Source organism: Hirundo rustica, chromosome 4 (genome assembly GCF_015227805.2).
Source record: "Hirundo rustica isolate bHirRus1 chromosome 4, bHirRus1.pri.v3, whole genome shotgun sequence".
NCBI classification, from domain to species: domain Eukaryota; kingdom Metazoa; phylum Chordata; class Aves; order Passeriformes; family Hirundinidae; genus Hirundo; species Hirundo rustica.
In genome coordinates, this window is record NC_053453.1 from 36,337,065 (window position 1) to 36,359,179 (window position 22,115).

At 37.5% G+C, this 22,115-nt stretch overlaps 1 protein-coding gene across 1 annotated transcript in view; it reads right to left on the bottom strand.

The window, feature by feature from the left end:
* The window catches only part of PTPRR (protein tyrosine phosphatase receptor type R), a 139,427-nt gene that overhangs the window by 113,722 nt on the left and 3,590 nt on the right, over positions 1-22,115 (bottom strand). The window contains exon 2 of the mRNA XM_040063343.2: positions 11,262-11,566. Coding sequence (XP_039919277.1) covers positions 11,262-11,504 — 243 coding nt within the window. The 5' untranslated portion in view covers positions 11,505-11,566. The remainder of the gene's footprint in view (positions 1-11,261; positions 11,567-22,115) is intronic.

Here is a 22,115-nt window from a genome sequence, read left to right on the forward strand (position 1 = left end):
AATAGAAAAAAACTCAAATATGACTAAAGTAACACTGTTCTGCAAGTATTTTTAATGGCTCAGGCCCTCAGCGTTCTAAAATTAATTAATGTCTTAATGAAAGTTGCCTGTTATCTGAGTAGCAAATCTAATTTTTCTAATATTCAGCTACCCTGGATTTCAATTAAGACTCAAAGAGCCAAGAACTGATGAAGAGGACATCATAAATGATTTATGGATGTCCTACTTTTGTGTATGGTGCATTAATTATTCTACTTAATGCATCCATACGATTTTCTAATTCACTCATTACCAAAAGACTCACATTACAGTTATTTCATTAAAGTTTGTATCCATCTTCAGGCAGATTCTTACAAAGTATATTTAAAAATTAAAGACACAATCAGATTTTTTATTTAGTCTATGGATTTCAAATCATATATCTATCTATTAAATTATTGCCCTATTACCTGTTTCTAAGAGTCAGTTGCTGTTGTTTGGGGGTTTTTTAATTAATATATTGATCAGCATTCTAGACATTTCTTGCTGTTTCATTATTTATGTGATCTTTTACACATGCAGTTTATCTTTTCCCCTTTGCCCAACTCCAGTCATTTGTGCCCAACCACAAATGTATACAGCATGCAAGAGGGGTGTTTCTACAGCTATTAGCCACCTTCCCTTTTCCCACCACAGCTCTCCTTTAACAGGGATTCTACCAGGGTCAGTCTAGATACCCTTAAAATAAGCACATGTTGGAGTAGCCAAAGGACAAAGGGGAGAGGTCTTTAACTAACATAGCTACAGTTTAAACAGAAAAGAGGGAAAGAAAGGGAGAACTTTTAATTTTCAAGGTAATTTCTATTGCCTGCACACAGCTTTATTGTAGCTAATTAGGCAGAACCACAAGATCCTGTAACACCATTTCAGAGAAAGTCTGTGAGAAAGGTTTTGGGGACGATGTCTGTTTATTTTTCATCAGCTTAAAACAAGGAATATAATTTCTGCACTCTTTTAGCTTTACTTTGCCTAAATAATACTAAGGCTCTAAGAGTGCAGTAATTAAGGTCATTCTTCCACTCACCCAAACATTTATGTTTTAAAGACCTGACAGCTCAGAAGACTGCACCCCTGTAAGACTATATGTTACAGTACCTGAAAATAAACTATTATAGCATGAAATTAATTTTCTACTTGAAATTGAAATATCATATATATTTTTAAAGGCTAGCCTCCAGAGCTGTATTCCTAATTAGACAACATACCATGTGTTGCACGAAGAAAGCATTTCAGCAACAATTTGGCTAAACAAAGCAGAAAGCTGTAAGTGTTGCCAGAACACCACAGGACCATAAAAGAAGTGACCCTTACTTTCCTGTGTATTCAAAAAGAAAACAAGATTACTGGTATGATTAGTACCAGCAAAAAGATAGCCTCTTCTTCTGAAAGTACCAACAGAAAAATGGGCAAAAAATTAAATTCAATTAAACAGTGACATTGTATAAATTTAGTTTAGCATACTTTAAATGTAAACAGTTTCATTTACATTGTCATTGATTTCTATTCTACAGTTTTTTAACAATTACTAATCCCAAGGAAAATATGTGATCTCAGCCAAAACTGTACAAAGCAGACGTTCCACTATTATTCTCCAACAGCTAAAAAAAGTTAAAACGTAAATCTGGTACAACTCAAGTTTAAATAAACATTGATGTAACATGCAGTCAACCACCTTTATGTACTATTAAACACTATTATATTAGCAGTCTTGATATATACTCCCAGCGCTCTTCATGATGCATCTATCCTATATTCAGTACTTCTAGTATCCACTAGAAGTACTTTCCACCAGTTTATTGTGGTGCAGAGACCAGCAAGAATTAGCTCCAATACAAATTGTCAGTCATGGCTGACCTTCAAGGGAAGGACGGTGAAGCACCACTTAAATGCTTTTAACAACAAGAAAAAAGGCAGACAAAGAATTTGTACTTCTCTGCTTACTTCCCTGAACCATTTCCCTTTCCATGAACCAGTATGATATTGAGGGTGACTGAAAAAAACATCATTCACCTGAGAGCTATGCTATCACATTCAAACCCCAGTATCATCTGAGCATGTGCATTTAATTTCAGAATCCAGTATTTATTCATTGCAAAAGAGATGCCAAAGGGCAGTAATGTTAGACATAGGAAGCATTTAAAAAAGTAAATTCAGATGATCATTTTCTGTCTCAAGACATTGTTTAGCTGATTCAAATATTGTTTGGCTTATTCAAAAATCTTAAACTGTGTTTCAGAATATCATCTTTTTATGTCATGATGATAAAAAAAATAATGGTTTTGGTTTGATTTTTTTTAATTTTTTCAAAATCAGTTTTTAGAAGGCTTAATATTTAAGGGGTTACACACAACCTTAATAGATGGTTATGAACCATCTATTAAGGGACTTTACAGAAGCTGTCACTTTTCCTAACAACAAAGTCAGAAATGAAGAACCAGAAGGATTATTCCAGAGGCTGAACTGCCAGATCCAACAGAACATTGACTGATAAGAAAACACATGCTGTCTTGCTGTCTTTTATCTGAGTGGCCTTTATCTGCCTTTTAAATATTACTGTAGGGGACTTGGGTTTTTACAAACATAGTTCTCTGAGGGTGCTAAAAGAATTTTTAAGAAGTGCTTCTGGATTATTTATCCCTGAACATTATCAACATAATGCATATATTTATTGTGGGAAGTAGTCACTGATTTTCTATTGGTGGGTCTCATGATCCCAATAGGGCCATCTAGCTTGTTTATGATTCTGAACATAAAGCATATGTGATTCTAGTGATGGCACCTCTAACTCTGCATGCCAGGGAACTTTCCCTTTCCTTAGTCAAATTTAGGTAGTAATAGGTTTCCACTCACTTTTAAGAGGAAAAGATATAGAGGAAGAACAACTTCCTGAACTTCTGAAATACAAGCCTGCCTGTACTATTCTAGGTAATGAAGTCACTGCAATTCCAACCAATGAGGAGTCCTCTGAACCTAAATGCCAAAATGCACCCAAAGTGCAGTTTGGACATTATCATTAAAAAGCCAAAAAATTTCCACAATTGTTTAAATCTCTGTGCCTTTTCTTCTGGAATTCAGTACAGCATGGCACAGAAATAATATAGAAGCCTTTTTTCAATCAGAGGAATAAATGGGGCCATGTAAGAAACAAAGAGAAGGAGGGGGGGAGGGTCTTGGGGGATTTGTTGTTTGTTTAGGGGAGAGGGATTCCCTCTTTTGGATACCAAATCAAAACACATATAAGACATTGGTACTGAATCAGCCCAAGAACAACACTTCTCTGAATTTTCAGTTAGCTGAAACAATGTGATTTGGGTCAAACAAATAATTTCATCTGCAAGTATGAGAAAAGTGGTGCTCTCTACCCCTTAGCTCAGCAACTAGATCACATGAAATTAGAAAAAGCTAAAATTCAGCTTAAGCAACAGTGAAAATCTTTGATGTGACTGCAACTGTATGTGAATTTAATTTTGTGGAAATGCTTAAAAAATTAAAATTATCAATTAATAAGGATTTTTTCCTAGAGGACAAAACTCACATATTTGAAGAATGGAAGTACATAAGCAGATTCTGTTCTGCTACACATAAGTATTTAATTTATAGCTGGGATTGGCCAGTAACATGAATACACAGTTGAAAGAAATATGGAACAGCTGACACCTCCTCTAGAGATAAACTGCACTAGGCTAACTGTCAATGAAACTTCAGCCTTTAGCTTAAAAACATAACATGCCTGCTCCTAAAATCCTGTTTTCATTTAAATGGTGCAGCATATGAAGAAAATTAAATGACTTCAAGAAATATTTTCCATTCACAAAAGATGCAGGAAAAGGAACACTGACTGAAGAGGATATGGACAATTTGGGAAAGATATGACCAGCTTTTATGCAAGCATAACATCCCACCGAATGTTCCAAAAGCACCCCCAAAGTTGCCAGCAGTAAGATCATCAATCAAAGCACTAGGTTGCTGAATATCCCACTAACATTCTTTTAACATTTTGCAAATCAGATGACACAAAAGTGCCTTAAGGAGGTTTTAGTGCATGTTACAACCTAATGCAATCATTCCTGTTTTCCACAAAGACTGGCAGCGAACACAATACCATGCTAATGGTTCAGTATGCAATTATCCCTGCTGAAGTGCACAGAAGAAAGTAGAAAGCAAATGAGGCCAACTTATGCAGACTCTCTAGATTTCTTTGTGCGAACAAAATCCAGAATGACAGAGCTGCAGGCTACCAGGTCTGTTTACAGGGCCTGCTGCAGATATGTTATGTCGAGTATAATACCTTAAGGAGTAATGGTGAGCATCTACCTCTTACTAGAAAGTGGACTTGAGTCTAGAAGCCAAATACTGTGAAACCCTGATATTTGGGGTCACAATGTAAAGTGTAAAAAGACACAAGAGTGATTAAAACAATCACTCTAAGTATATTGACTGATACTGCCCACTCTTGAAATGTGTGACTAACACTTAGAGCCGGTTAACAATTCAGCACTGTAATTATAATACGATCTTAAAATTTCACTGACAGTATGGCATTTGTCCTCTGCTATTCCAAGCATTGCACAAATACATGACCTGGAACTGGAGATGGATACAGTTGATACCTCACTAGATTCCAAGACCTTACTCCTCAGAAAGTTTCTTTAAAAAGTCACTGCAGAGACATGATTTTCTATTTATGCCTCCTTGGCCTGGGCTAGTGCCAATCCCTCTCTTAGCCCGGCAATAATAGATGTTCAGTGACAAAACACAACATCTGACTTTTCATTATATTTCCATCTATTTCATAGATAGCTTGGCTGTTTGCCCTAGCACTGTTTGAACTGTCATTTATGGACTACTTGTTCTCCTCACTTGCATTTTTTGCCTTATTTTCAACAGCTTAATATACCTTCAAAAGTATTTTGACCATCTCTTCACAAGGTCTACAGAGGGAATGAGCTTAGAGTACTCTTACCAGCCAGTAGGAGCAGGATTGCCCTCTGAGTCACAGCACCAAACTATGCATGATCTTTCCACACACCAGGAGGTAAATGGTTTTTTGGAGTCAGAATTTGACAGACTCAAGGCTGAGACCTCAGTGTCAGGCACAGTATTCAAAAAGCAGCTCCTTAATAATTTCTATTATTGCAACATAGCATAATTACATCTAGAAATAGATAGAACTACATAGATATACATTACATTTATCCCAACAAAAATTAGGGCATTACTGTACAGTGTGTAATGTGATGACAAACCTACCATTTTGAATAACTTTTGAATTGACCATGACATAACATATCATGCTGCAAGGCATGATGCAAGGCAGACAGTGCATGAGCATCAAATCACTTGCTTCAGAAACTGTGCTTCTTCTTTTGTAAGAACATTCCCCAATCCTTTTTCCTTCTCTAGGTCCCAAAGAAAATGACTTTTAGTCTGTAGGCCTAAATTTCTGTCTAATGGATCATGCTTAGCTATCAACATTTCTCATAGACTTCTATGCATATTTATCAGACTGAAACAGTAACATTTTAAGATACCTTTACTGATTGTTCAGCATGGCCTTACTGGGCCACTTAACTGAGTGGATGCTGAGCCAGCAGAGGCTGACACAGTATTTGAGAGATAGAAGAGTTCCTAACTAAGAGAACCGAAGAAAGGAAGAGACTTCATCTTATGTCAAGGCATGATATTCAGCATCAGGAAAATAACAAGAGATATTGGAAAAAAATCAGTCAGGGGGACAGCTGGGGAAAATGTGAAAAAGGCTAGTAAAAAAAGTAAAAAGTAAAAGTAAAGCAAAAGTGAAAAAACATTATCAGAGCATCTTCTTGTCTTGGGATTCTCAGAAGATCATTTACCTTCTGGCATGCAGAAAGATCACATGCAACTTGGTGCTATGGGTCAGGTGGCTCCCTTTATTCTACTCCTCTCATTCAGTAAGACTCAGTAACTTAGCCTTGAAAAAGAAGGCATCCTGTACTACCAAATTGCCAGTGAGAAGAAACATTGATTCCTTTAAGAAGAGTGAAAAATAAATTCCACAAACAGTGCTCTATGTTCATTAAAGGAAATCTACATAAATGTTTTTACAAAAGAGGCAACTACAGGGAAAACCTTTTTTGGACTGAAAATAATTGTAAGCATTGAATGCCCCCACCTTTTAATCAGAATCTTTTCAGAGAGTTCTTTTTATGGCCCCCAATAAAAGCAGTCAGTGGAGAGAATGCTCAGAAGAAAGGGTATATAGTAGTCTGGTTCCCATTGTTTCACAGGCTTTTTTGAGGATGAAGCAAGAGGATGTCCTGTGTGCTTCTAGAGAAACTTAAAGATGACATTTCACGTGGATGCTGTGGCTTCATAAAGAGTACAAAGAATTAGAAAAATAAACCGTTTTGGCAGAAAAGAGGTGTGGGAAGATGAAATAAAATTTAGGAACAAATAATTCTGGGCTTTGACATTGGTAATTAAGCATGACACATCAGGCTATGAGGAATTAAAGAAGAAATAAACTGATACATCTAAGGCAATGTCAGCAAGTGTGCAAAAGATGCATCATTTCTGAGTATGTAGTATGAGGAAAGTTACATAAGAGAATACAGCAGTACTTGTGGGATGAATGTGACATAAGTGTAAAAGCAGTTCTGCTATGGTTTCACAGCTACCCAAACCCACCCAGAAGAAGCCCACCTACTTGAACTGTGCCTAGATTTGGAAAGGATTTCCACAGTATTTCAACATAAACTGTGTTGCTTAAGCTGGGATCAGCTCCAGTTTAAGATGTCACTAAATGTATGTCTGCATGTGTGTATGAGTGTATATAAATAGGTAGTCAGTGTGCAGTTGGTGCCTAAGCACCCGTTATCATCAATATAAATCTTGTCACTATAGCCATTTGGAATTAGGATACTCACCCTGAAGCAGATACCAAGGCTGTATTATACTAGTAGATTAAATGCATCTGGTACTGTTCTCTGGCTGTGAGAAAACTGATGTGGAAATGGTCCATGTCAGTACTAATCTCCAAATCAGGATGATCATATCTAGACTGCCTACTGGATATGGTCTCTGACCTATATTAACTCCCTAGTAATCCAGAAAGTGTTTAGAAACATGCTAGATATCTTAATAGATTACCAGCTTGAATACCTGGTTCCCACATGAATATCTACTTATAGATACATATGTTGTTGCACTTTATTCTTCCACGGAATTCTCTCTCAAAGTACTAGCACCTGAAGTTCTTCCTTGTGCTCTTCAGGATGCTTGAAAGTAAATAGTTCAAATAATGGAGACAAAATAGATGTGATGGTATGGGAAAGCTATAGCTCTGAGGCATTCAGCCTTACATAGCCCTATACAAAATGCCATGGAAAAGGCAAAGAGAAGCTCTGTGTGGCTGTCGGTGAATCATATGTCCCATTGACATTAGCTGAAAGAAACTAATTAAATCAATTCAGTTCAGTAACACTCACGTAAATCAAACAAAAATTAAGAGACGAGCTGAATTTCAGGCTACACTACAGCACTGTGGCATTTCTAAGCAACAGAAAAAGAAACAGATTTCATGTTTATGTAAGAAGGTGCAGAGTTAAGAGTGAGGTGTGAAAGGGAAAATTTTGATATATTGAGCAAGCTTATTACCTTTACATTTCTGAAACACTTCACAGGATGCAAGTGAAAAAAGCATTTGAGTAGCTTGTTTCAATCTTGGTACAACACGTTTGTGTGCCTGAGAGAGGTTTTGGACAGACCGAACTACATCAGGTTACAAAGGATGATGCTTTAACATATCCATGAGGTGATAATTTAGACCTAGTCTGAGCTGTAACCTTTACTATAAGTCCTGTTTTTCTCCCAAGTTCAGCCCTATCTCTATATGTTTGTATGTGTTTTGGTTTTTTAAAAAGTATGTTGGATGATATTTTCTATCATAAGTGATTATCCACACTCTATTCCCACTTTCCGTGTAATGTCTTGACACTGGCGGTTCTCACATTCAGTATTGGAAGTACTAGGAATAAACACAAATAAACATTTTGTGAACTTGTTCACTGCACTACCAATTCTCTAATACCTTCAATGAGTATATGGTTTCTGAGATACAAAAGAAAAGCTCACAAATAGAAAACTCAAGTATTACAAAAAAGTTTATGTAACTCTGTATGTTATCCAAGAAATTTTCAGATGACTTGCTCTCACACCATCTAGAGAGACAGCTAAACAGTATATATGGGTAAGCACTAAGGCATTTATAGAACAGTCAGAATGCTTCTAAGAGCTCTGAATTGTCCTCACTTCCTTCAATAAACAAGGTGAACGGAACACACACATGAAAACAAACAGGAACTTAATATCAGGTAATGTGATTGCCTTTAATTACATAAAACTCCCTCCCAGAAAATAAATACCTCCTCTTCCTTGCTTAGGCAAACAAGCACTATAATATCCCCAGTTTCAGTAAAATTACTTCTTAATGCATTCTTTATTGTTAGTCACAAAACATCATATTTTGACACAATATCTGCAGAATTCTTGGCTTCATAGCACTCTGCTGTGCACTGGCAACATTTTCCTCAACAGATGTTTAGTCCTTAGCACAAAATGTAACCTTGTAATATATTGTTCTGCATTAGGCATCCATTCACCCTACCTTTCCACCTTGATTATGAAGAAAATCGACCTTTGAGTCACTGAAATTACCTTGAATTCAGTTTCCTTTCCTCTGCAAAGCCAACTGAGCATTGATTTATTAAAAAAAAGAAAAAAAAAAAAAGTTGCTGGCTGTCATACTAAATCACAATGTGCACCAGTCGTGTAACTGGATTACAGCAAGCACTAACAGTAGCAACTGCCCTTCCAAGTTGAGCAACCAACAACATTGCTAAAGGCTGGAACAAAAAGGGTCAGCTAGGGCAAAACAACAAACATTGATGCTTGCCCTATATATATTAAAAAAACAGAAAGCAGCAACAGGCAGTAAGCGCTAATTCAAAACAAAGAGAGAGCAATACACATGCAATTCAAAACTAAACAGGTTCCCTTGGTAATTACATTCTACTTCAGGTGACAGTCAAGAGGGAGAAACAGAATGTTGAAATACAGAAACCTGGAAAGAGCAGTGCTGTGCTTGGATGATGGCAACCACCCTGTTGTGGGACAGCTGCCCTTTTAAAGAAGACATCTTCAAAATTTGTGATGGTGCGATTAGTCCAGTGCACAATCTGACTCACAGCACTTTGGCTTCAAACATATGCCCAAAAGCTTTTTCTCAAAGGATGACATTAGAAACAAACCAAACCCACTGTCCTTCAGAACATCCAGAGACAGCTGAAGAACCTAAGCAATAAACAGCTTTCATGTCATGATTAGCTCATGCTGTTGTACCTCCCCTTAAAACACATATGGTTCTCAGCCAGAACAGAAGGCTCCAGAGCAGCAGCTTCATCCTAGAAATGCAGTAGCAAAGCCTCAGACCAAAGTCACTTAATGAGAACTTAATATAGATTTAATGGACCTTTTTTTATGTGCATTTATCTGCCAGTTGAAAATCTGCCTCATTTAGCTTTTAATGCAGGCACAGATCCAGTCAGCTAAAATCAGGATAGCCCCAGAATATTTAGCAGGATTCTTCTATTACTAGTTGAGGACCACAGGTCCCCCAAACTGTGTAAAACCCTACTAAAATAACAGTTCATAGGTAACAGTGTCATATAATGAAAAAAAACAGGGCCATGCCTATTCTGAGTTTGTTGCACTAACAGAAAGGTTTCACCTCAAAAGGAAATGAAATAATGCTCGCGCTGGAAAGAAGAGAGCAGGTACCTTCACTATGGAGTTGGCCCTGCTGCCTTAGGCTAGCTTTGAGGCATAGATATATCCAGCTTGCTTGGCATCTCCTTCCCTTGATCAATACCATTCAGTATTGGGACTCTGCAGTTGACCTGTCCCCAGTAAAGCAAGACTGACAGTACCTTATTTCACTCTGATATGGACACTTGCACATAGCTGAATCTAGTCCAATAACAATGGAAGCCATCTGAACTCTGATGAGGAGGTCTTGCTCATATGGGATGCAACAAGTCCAGAACACAGCTTTTTGAGCCTAGTTCCCTGACAGTACCTTTTAACTGTTAAAACTTTAATAATTGACCAAAAAAAAGATTACTTTCCTTTTTTTTACCCTGATTATTCTTTTCACTGTCACTACTCTATTGCATTTGCTGCATTCATGAGGGCAAATCTCTAGAGTACCATACAGGGAACTTGTATGGGATTCTGAAACATGAAACACTTGGTATGCTAACATGCTGTAGTGTTCCACGCTCTTTTTTTCCTTGTTTGTAAAGGCCATTCTCTTAACTTCTCATCTTCCTCTGAAACAAGCAATTTACAGATTTCACTTTAATCTTTATTAGTTCACCCTAATGAGTGCACAAGCCCTTTTAAGTGGCTCTTCTTCCCTTCAGGAATCAAGAAGAACTGCCTACACATGGGGGTGAGGAAAGAGGTCTGTGCAGAACACAGACAGACTGTACTGTGCACCCCACCAAGAAGAGCTCTCCTGACAGCAGGCTGCTCCACTGGCACAAAGGGTGAGCATGCAGCAGGGCAGCATCAGTACGTGGTTAAACTGACATGCCCTTCACTGCAGGAGGGAGCACTGCCATCACCATCTTCAGAACGGGAAAGGTCACACACAAAGTTAACTGACAGCAGAGGGTCCCCAATCCATATGTCCCAGAAGAAGAGCATATGGCTTGCACCAACAAAACCAAAGTTCTTATTCTTTGCAAGAAACAGGAATATTTTTTTCAAACAGCTAAGAAAGCATAATGATGGATTTAGCAAAGTAACAGAAGTGAATGAAACCTTTATGTCACCCTTTTAAAATCTTACTGCCTCCATAGAATAGTTCCCTGAAGTACATCTTGTGACTTAAAGCCCATCCAGTAAAAACTGTGCAAACATCAGTCAAGACAAGAGGATCAACAGCACTTGAGGCAAAGGTCTTTACCTACAGACAGGCTATATTCTGGTTCACCAGTTTCTTTGTTAATCAGTGTGATTATATGAATGCAAATTCCACAAAACTGAAGAAATTCAAGACATGAGATCATTATTTAGATTTAGCTGATCAGTCAGGCATAAAATTACAATCCATCTATATTTATCTGCAGGCATATTTATTCACAAAAAAACCCCGCAGAGAACCCAGAAAAGTCACTTACCACAATAATCACATTTCTCGTAGGAATGGGAAGATTCTCTACTTCCAAATCTTGACCAGTCATAGCTAGGAGATTGAGGGATGGGTCATAAACAGACCTGGGGAAGGCTGATTTAACAATTATTGCAGGGTGCAACTCGCTTATTTTGGTGTGGGAAGAAGAATGGAAATTTTGTTTGGAATCCTTATAGCTGTCTGTATCCAGACTTTTCTCCACACTCTCCACGTGGTGATAAATAAACATAGGTTTTCCACTCTTTCTCTGATGAATTGCCAAAAAATGATCGCTGTCTCCAGAAAAGCAGCCTGTAGAAAGAGAAGAGTAAGATTAGAAAGTCTCTTTTGGCTATTCTGTAGATGGCACTGGAAATTCAATGAGATCTTTGGGTTCTGAGAAAATTGGAAAAGTATTTTTGGAATACAAGAATTCACTTAAAATCTTACAATGCATTTTCTATAGCTTAGTTAACAGCACTACAGACTCTACTAAGTATGTGAAGAGTACTGCATTCTTGAGCTCATTTTCACAGGGCTTTTAAAAATATTATTTATATTTCCAGCCATGGCTACATTTAAAAAATTATGTACAAAAGCAGAACACATGCTAAGCCAAGTTCAACTTCTGTATTCATATCAGCTTCAATTGGAAAACATATGCAGTCAACTTTCTGACATATTTTATCACTCAGTAATATCCAGTATGAGAATAGTGGTGATCAGCTGTTAAAACTTGAGGAGAAAAGGTCAACAACCTGACCAAAAAATTGGATTTAAACATGTGAGAAAATTCAGATGAGTCCATAATCCTAATTCTGCATTCTTTGTTCAGCTACTTGTATCAGGAGACCTTATAGGCCCTTGTGCCAGCTCTTGTTATGACCCAGCCTTCACTCAAGGATTGCCTGGCCAGCCAACGGAAGATCTGGCTCTCTGCAGAGATATTGGTGTGTGGCCATGCCTTGCATGCCTTGGTGCTGGGCACAAAGGACCCTCTCAGATTAGGGAACTGGAGACACTGGACTTGAGCATCGCTAACAAGGAGTTAAGAGAGACTTAAGCGCTTTTGTTCAGCCTCAAGAAGAGATGACTGAGAGGGAACCTCATCAATGTCTATCAGTATCTGAAGACAGGGTGTCAAGAGGATGGAGCCAGCATCTTCTCTGTGGAAGTGGTGCCTAGCAATAATACAAGAGGCAATGGGCAGAAACTGATACATAGGAAGTTCCACCCGAATATGAAGGAAGAACTTCTTTACTGTGTGTGTGACTGAGCACTGGGACAGATTGACCAGAGAGGCTGTGGAATCTCCCTCATTGGAGATACTCAGGAATGGTCTGGGTGAAATCCTGTGCAAAGTGCTCTCAGATGACTCTGCTTGAGCAGGGAGGTTGGACCACATGAACCCACCTGTCCCTTCCAACCATACTCATTCTGTGATTCTCTGATTACATGGATTTAACTAATCATGTATTAGTAAAAAATATGTTCTCTTTAAAAGATAAAATACTTCCTAATGATGCCTTTACAAGAGGAACAAAGACTAAATTTTTATTTGGTTTTCGGGTTTGTTTGTTTGTTTGTTTGTTTTTTTGTTGGTTTTTTTTTTTTTTTTTTTAATGGATGAAAAATAGTGAATCTTCAGTGCCTTTATGCTGAACAGAATAGCTACAGTTCAGCTCCCAGTCTGGAAGGTGTCCTGTCTGACCAGAAAAATAGGCAAGGAACAGCTGCCTCACAGATAAAAAGTTACTGAAGCTGCATTAGTCACCTCCAGAAAAACACCCTAAGAAGCCCAGGGTGGTAGAAAAGGGACTTTGTGTTCTGAGAGAAGTGAACCCAGAGAACTCACTCTGACCAGCCTGGAATTTCCTCTTCACATGCTGCTGGAGTTAATGGCAATGTTAAATTTGAGAGCTGATTTTTAGTTAAAAAAATATAAAATCAATGTTATATTATTTCTCATAATGAGCTATGAAGACCAGCTTAGCACCAAGAACATTTCAACTCAGGGTGAACAAGAAATCATTTTGTTCTATGCAAACTGAATTTTTCATCTGATTTTTTTTGCTTCTGTAAGCAAATCAAAATAATCAGTCATTTGCACAGCTCTACCCAGTGCCCTTAGGAGGTTTCAGTGTAGGTAATTACATTCCGCTGACCTAATTTCTTCATGAAATTTCAGTTAGGGAAATCAAGGACAATACCTTATCTGAGCTATAGTATTGCTTTGCATCATTGAGAAATGCATTCTCTGAATAAGTGGGTCCCTATCAGTAGTCAGTGAAGCAATTTATAGCATACATGAACAGAAAATCAATCGTAAAAAGAGAGAACACAGATCCTCTATTATAAAGTGAAATGCTTAATCTAAGACTACTCTTTCAAATGGCTGAAACAATTTTCTAGATGACCACTGAGGTCACATGTTTTCAGCTCTTGTCAGGTTTTGACTGGGAAGACATCTGAAAGCAGGAGGAAAAAAAATAAAAAGAGAAACTGCAGACTATAGTCTTAAAGACAGCTGAATTTCAAAACTTGTTAAACTTGCAGGGTTCTCATTAAGCTTTGTGGGTATTGGCTTCATTGATAAAATCCTGAGGGCTGGCCATAACTAGCAATTTAGAGAGGTGCGTCTGTGGCAAAATAAAAATATGGAAGCATCAGCACTTCTTATCATCACCTACTTCTCACAGTCATTTCTTTGCTGGATTTATTTTCATGTCTTCTTCACAGAAAACCAGTATTTCCAAACTGATTTCAAGACAAGGGAATGTGACCACCAACACATTTGGCGTGTCTTCTTTGCTTCCTTCACTGCTGCTCCTTTGTTTCTGAGGGAATCAAACCAACTGTGATTCTCCACGAATTCTTTGTATTGCATTTTCTACCCACTTCAATATTCCAGCTTTCCCTCTTATTTCATTAGTTTCACAGAATGAAGCAGAAAAAAATACAACTAACTACCAGCTCAAATTCCTCCCTGAATATTTTTGATAAAAAAATAGTTAAAGGAACTACCCCAAAAGTGCGCTTGTCCTTGAATCTCAATACTTCTTAACAGCAGAATCACCATTTGTTTCTAAATCCCAGACTTGCTTCTATTAGAATGCTAAATATCACATTAGTACCACCAGTCCCTGCAGCCGTACAAGGTCCATTGTTGCAGATTTTTAAGATGGACAATAAAATATTGTTTAACCTGCAGCAATGAGAAATTAGAAGTATAATTACAGAACACTACATTTCATAACATATATAATTACATATCATTACATTTCATATTCACACAAAACTTTTTTCATCAGCTAAGCACTCAGATGTTAAAATATTTTCCAAGAAAAATCACTACACTGAATTTGGTTATCTGAGAAATCCATATAGCCTCAGTACATTAAGTAGGTTACAAGCAGCCACAGTGCCTCAGGTGAAAAACTTCACTAAATTTAGAAGACTGTGTATAACGCCCTAACCACTACCAGACTGGCTCCCAGAGTGCCATGGATGCCTCAGGTGACCCTCACAAATGGGCCACCCTTGATACTACAGGGGAACTTAAAGTCCTCTCAGTCGGGTGAAGTGATAGTATCTTCCTTCTTGACCCTCCAGACTTTAGCTCCAAACAAAAGCAATTAGGCACCAACCAGACACTTGGAGAATTAAATAGTTATAAATACCAGCACTTCTACTATGTAACACCTTTAAACATCTCCACTCTCCAAGCCTAAAGGGAGAGAAGACTGGGATTCCTATATCAAACTCTGTACTTCTACAAAAAAAGAATATGCTTCTCTGTGGCCACCACGGAAACTGTCAGAAGCTATGAAAAGCTGATTTTGGTGCCTTTTAAGTTTCAAATATTCCAACATACACAAAAATTTAGTAAATATGGTTTAGGACAAGTCTCAAAAAATGTAATTCCTAGAGGTTTCTCTTCCATAAGCTTAGCAAACTTTATCCAAAATTATGTTCTGATGTTCTCTCCACTCAGGAGAACTCCACTTCAGGACGTAGAGTTATTTATGACTCACTTGAAATATCCACCCAGTGCTGCTATTATCCATTAACTATAATAATTTTATTCCTTCTCTTAAATTTGTCTCCCCTCAAGTGTATTTACAAAGAATAGCAGTTTATTCTGCCTCAGCACTCAGAACAGACTAGATATTGTATTGTGGTTCCATGCTATTTCTTCTATCCAAAAAAATGATGAGTCTTCATCTATTTCTCAGCTAAATGTAGCTATGTTCATGTCATGGGAATTTTTTTTCATTCCAAAGTGAAAAATAATCAATGTTTAATTTCAAACCCACATCAGAACTTCTCTGAGCAGCAGGTTCATATGTACTTTTGCTCCTAGAAAACAACCAGTCCTTTCTTCATGCAGATCATCTCATGTAATAACCATTCCAACTTCCTTTAGTAACAGGTGCTGCACTGTGACTCTGTACTGATCTGAACTGTTCATTCCACCCTCCACTTCTTCTGCCTGTGTGATGTAGTGACTGGTCACCACTCTTCACTAGATTTCAGCTCCTGATGAATATTGCTATTTCCTCCTCTGTTCTTTACCTATAGGTTAACTTTTCCTTCCTTGCAGCTCCTCAATGCTGATGCTTTTCCTTAGATTTTTTTTAACAAGAAAGCCTGTCTTGATCTTGCTTTCATGTTCATCCACTGTAAGCCCCTTCTTTAATTTATCTGGTCCTTTACAACAGTATTCTTCTTCCAGATATTCTCAGATTTAGTTGCAGTAGTTTCTCAATAGCTCCTTCTTCTTCCTTCCAGTAGTTCTTAGATTTCCAATCCCTGGAGCTGGGCTTCTAGGATCTCTACCAAGTATAACACTACATCTATTAAAGTGTAACAGAAGTTTCAGGGCAATGTAGAATGCATACTTTCTAAATCTGAACATCTTCACTACTTGTACTAGTTTCAGTATTTCTATCACTGCCACCATTTGCCATCCTCCTGAAAGGAAAATTGGACAAATCCCTACAAAATTCCCTGTTCTGCAGAATCCAAATGTTCTGCTTAATGGTTCAAAATATGTGTTCACTTGATCTTCTTAGTTGTCTGCACAAACATACTATTTAAAACCATTTCTGTCATAAATTAAAAAGGGAAAACAAACAAACAAACAAAAAACCACTAATCTACAGAAGATTGATGGAGAATGTAACAGTAGAATTCCATATCAAATACACACATCATCCCAGTATATGGGAAGCACAAAGTTTCCTCATGAAAACAGATGTGTAAATCACAAGAGTGCTATATAGCATAAACGTTTAAGCCTATCCCACACTACAAAATTACATTATTTATGCAGAAAGGAAAGCCTGTAACAAATAGTAAATCTGATGTGCTGAATGTTGTAGGAACTTTTGACTGTTCCAATTGGCCTCTGCTTTATAGAGGAAAACCTAAGATTTTTTCAGACTGTCTTCACTCTCTGAATAGTTTCAGACAATTGACATTTTATGTCAAAGCAACCTGCCAGAAAATTGTTGACTCCCAATTCCCAAATACCTTCATTTTCACTAAAAAAGACAGATAAAAAAATTCAAGATAGTTAAGATCCATTAATCAGCCAGTAACGCAGCAGCATGGTTTTTATCTTCTTAAAACATAAAAATATCAGAGCTTTACAGATATTTTATCTCGCATCCTTGTTAAGGAAACTATGACTTGACTCCCTACTCACCTCAGTCTCAGTCACACAGGTATTCTTTGCCATCTCAGCCCCAGGTTTCCCATGGCAGAGTCTCAGACCTCTGGTTCCTTTAAGTAATTTTACCATGGTACAACAACACAAAAGCCACTCAAGCTGGGTGCCTCCCCATTAACATTCTCTACAGCCAGAAACCAGAAATTTATTTGACTAGAAAAGTCCCAGTGGGACATATAAACCTGATAGGGTCATGATAATGGTGTTTAAAGTATTGATGTGTGCCTGGAAAAACAACTTGAGGTAATTTCTTCAATCTTGTTATTTATCTTAATCTGAACAAATTTGGTAATAAATTATGCTCTTGAACAGTCACATTTTTCTGTAATGAGATATATACTGTATATTTGCTACTTGTAAGCAGTGCAGCCACCCCAAATCCACTGAAAAAAGTGTTGTGTTGTGTCTGACTAGTAAGTAAAATGCACAAATGAATTTAGACATCTAGTGTATATATTTTACAAACACAATACTACTTAATACTCTAGCACTATAATAACTCTGAAGTCTTTTTATTGTTAAAAATAACTTGGTATATTACACAGCTTGAGGTTTTTATGCTAAAAGCTGGAAATTGAAGGGAAAATAGCATAAAATGTAGACTCATTTCGTAACAGAACAACATGTTGAAACTTGACGCATTGCTTTCAAAGACAAACTTAATTTAAATGCAATTTGAGTTACAGTACTTAATGTTGTTGCCAAGTAATTTCTCATTTTCAGTAACAAAAATACTTAGCAAATTTTGATAATTAAATTTTGTACCCTGAGCTCTTCATGCTTTTTCCTTCTGTTTGGCTCACCACTCTGAAAGAAGCTCTTTGTCCCATACAAACTTCCTTCAAACCCATAAATCAGTCCCAGACTAGACAGTCTTGGCTTCATCATCTCTTGCACCATGGTTTATTACCTCTTGATCAGCTATCGTAGTTACTGTGAGATGCAGGTCAATGCACTTCTACAGACCAATGATCAATCCTCTCCCACAACACCAAAGTTCCCACAGCTGGGAGATTCATTCCCTGTCTCTTTTTAGAACATTGAAATAGAAATGGACTCCCATTCAGAGCAGAATTTGCAGGTCTCTCTTGTCTGTACAAGGGCCAAGGAGGTGTTGGCCCACAGAAAGGAGAATAAAAAGCTTAAATGTCAAAATGCTTACTCTCATGCTGGCCATTTATGAGCCAAACTCTCAGGAGTCAAAACAGCAATGATACTAAGGGAAATGCTAACTGTTGGTAATTCTAGACATAGCATAAACACTGCTGTAGGTTTAGAAGATTTCTGTCTGTTCTGGGCTGTGAAAGTTGTCTCTTTTGGTGCATGCAACAGGATTTTCCTTTGGATTTGCCTTCAAAAGACACAAAATCTTTTGTTTTATCCCCATATCATCTACCTTACCAAGGGAAAAGAAAGAAAAAGAAAAAGAAAAAAAAGAAAAAGCGTATTAAAGGAGTCAAGAGCTCTGGTGGAAAATATAGAGGTTTTAAATGATGTTGAAAGGAAAAATGAAAACAAAAGCTGTCTGGAGGCAATATGCTTTGCATCTGTACCATCTAGCTAACAATATATCTTACTGTCAGCAAAGTAGTATATCAATCAAATCTAAATCTTATTTGGATAAAGTTAGGCACTTTTTGCCAAACATAAACTACTGTTGAACTTTAGCATGGTGCACCAAAAATTATTGCCAATTATAATGCAGTTAAAACAGTGGCTAAAATATGACTTGAACATTAGCTGGACAACAGAACATACTTTCAAAAGTGCTTTTGTGAGGTACACCAGGGAAACCTGAAAAGGAAAAAAATACACCTCCACTTGCTGCTTTGGTAATACATGAAGTTTGGAATTGACAAAAGAATTCACCTAGGAAACTACTTCACATAAATAACAGAGGGACTTGCAGGCTGTGACTGTTTCCATCATTCAAAGACTAATCCCAAAACACAAGCCTTCACACCATTGCTTTGTCTGTAGCCAAAACCTGTTAGAGCAATACAAATGAAGCTATTCTTTACTCAGAGTAGGCTTCTAGACCTAACTATCATGCATGCTGCTGTATAGCTTCTCACAGCCTCCTTCAGGCAGATGAATTCCTCTCTTACTTCCAAAGTCTTGTCTATAAACAAATATGACGCAAACCTCATACATGTAAGTGAAGCCAAGAGTTTATCGTTAGCATCAAACTAATTCAAGAAGCACTGTTAATCTAGATCTAACTTTTATAGAAAAACAAGGAATACAGAAAAGTCACAATTATAGGCATAGTACAATTAAATTGTCTATCCCTTTCCCTGGTGTTAATCTAACTCCGTGCTTCTCTGGGTCCTCAGATCAATTATTTCCCACTGGTGTTAGTGATGGGCATTGTTAGGAAAAGTTGTCAGCACCTGGAGTCCTTCATCAGAAGGGATATGGTGTTCATGCTGATGGATTTTTCTTCCTCCTCTCTTCTTCCTTCTTCTTAGGAAGCTACATATACCTGTGTTTTCTAGCATGCATTTATACTTACTATTTCTTCAGTTGGTCTGCAGCTCCAGGTTATATTTGAACTTACTATAAATGTTGCCACATATGTATGTTAGATACTATCTCTTTGTTCTCTTCATTAATGCCTAAAACCTTTTCTCAAGCTCCAGGTCTGCATTTTTACCTTTTACTGGGCCTTTTATAGCATGGAGTCTTTAGTGCCAAAACTGTGCCCTGCACCTGCACTCCTCTAATGAAACATCCTCCACTCTGCAAGCCTCTGCTGTTCTACAAAGCCTTTGTTACTGCTCCTGCATAGACTATAGTTGTACCACCCACACACACCCACACACACACACACAACTAGATTAAAACATATATAAATGCTTGCTTAGGTAGAAAAAATGCTGTCAGCACTAACCCAAGCAAAACAGGCAGGTCAAGGAAAGTTTGGACAGAGCAGGTGTCCTGAATGAGTGTGCTTGAGATTGGTCAACAATCACCAGCAAGGGTATGAGCAAAAGTCAGATTTAATATTAAATTAGTCAAATCTCTATCATGAGGCCTTGCAAAATCAGGATAAAACATACAGCTTTGCTACTAGCAATGGCAACATCCCATTACAAGACTACTAGGTCACTTTCCTTCATAGGAAGGGTTCTGTGCTTTCTTAGCTAGATGCAGTAACTAAAGACCAGGCCTTTTCCAGCAGAGGAACAGTACCCATGATATGTCAAAATTCAGAGCAAATAAACTACACCAGAGATAAGCAAGAACAGGATAGGACAATTGTAAAAATTCAGAAAAATATTTTGATTTGCCCCTAAACACAATGTTCAGAACCATTGACCAAAAGTTTTGGACAAAATCAAGTAATACAAAATGTATGCATATATGTGACCATGTATATAAACGATTCTCTATGCATGTATTTGTATCTGTGAGAGCAAGGAAGTGCACACACATGCATGTGTGGTGGGGGTGGAGCAGCACCACCAAGGGAGGGTGTGAGTACACACAAGAGAAGGGAGGGAGGGAGAGAGATGATCCCAAGGATTTTTTTTTCCCCTTTTTAATAAGCAATCTGCTGAAAATAGAAACAACTTCAAATTCATTTTTTGCTAAATTTGTTCTTTTCTGTAGGAAAAAAAAAATGCCCTGGACAAAAATATCCACAGCCACAGTGAATCTGTATTAAGCATATGAGTGGTATCTTTTTCAAAAAGACACTTAGCCTCTCATTTCATGGGCCTGTTGCCTGATACGTCAATACTGAAACTAGATACCACAGACCATTGATTTCACTAGGTCTACTCATGTGAATTAAGAGATGAGCTAGTGGTCCCAAAGGCACCTAAGTATTCTGCCATACTTACGCCTTGGCACTAATGTATCATTTGGTGGGGGGTTTTTTTGTTTTTTTTTTTTCCCAGAAGGCACAAGAAACTGATGCATTAATTTTCTAATTTTGTGATTACTGTCATTTTTCCAATGAAGGTAGCAGAGAAATTCTTCTCTGCATAAGATGGATGTATATACATAGTATTTCAAGGAAATATATTGTATCTCCATGGAAATCTATAGCTGGTTTGGAGGAAAGTTAACTCCAGTCTTAAAGTTTTTGCTTTCTTTTATAGCAGTATTGCTCTAAAAAATCCCACTGCAGACTTCTGAACAGATCTTATTAACTTGTCCAAGTATTTATTCCAAAGCCATGCTGAAAATCCTACAGGACAATGACTGCACTTTATGGAGTAAGAGCCCTACATTTCCATCTAATTCCCCACAGCAGCCCTTGTAACACCCCTGTGGAGGGGGAGCCACCACCAAATAGAGCCACCCAGTTATGTCATTAGCCTTCTTCTAGAGAGACATATGGGCCCCATGAGCCCAATTCATGGACTTTCAGCAACTCTCCTACTTTGCTCTCCAGAGAAGCTGGAACCAGCCTTCACTGTCTTTTTCAGTCTTCTTTATAATACAACAAATGGAATTAGTCAGAGATTCCAAGACTACAAACCTTGATAATTTCTTAATGGATGTACTAAACATAAATCTCTCATGGAAGATGATGTCTTTTAAAATTATGAATAGGAAGCATTTCCACATGTAAAAATAAAATGAGTCTCTTTTCCAACTAAATACTTTCTCAAAAATATGAAATCAGATACTGAATTATAAAACGGTTTTTCCCCCCAACAGAACCTTTGAAGAGACAGATGACTACCATCTGATTATTCATGAGTCCTACTAATAAAAACCAGAAAAATCTCTTCTAGTAAAAACACCCACTCATGGCCAGCAATGTGTTTTTAAAGAAGGCAATTATGAGAACCAGCTTCATTTAGATTATGTTAGTGTAATGAGGGAGAATCCTTATTCATTTTTTAAATCAATAGCTCCTTCACTTTCACTCTAAATGTATTTAGAACCTAGAATTATTCATTCATTAGTATGAGGTTACTGAAATGGATTTGATGGCAAATGCATTTTGTGCAGATCTCACCTCAACCCCAAAAGTACAGTCTCCAGATTCTCTTACTTTTGTGACAGAGCTCGGGCATTTTATAGAAAATAGGCCTGCCCAACATCTAAATAGAAACTGCAATGCACTGGATTCATTTCCAGCCATGAAAATACCACACAGTGCATGTT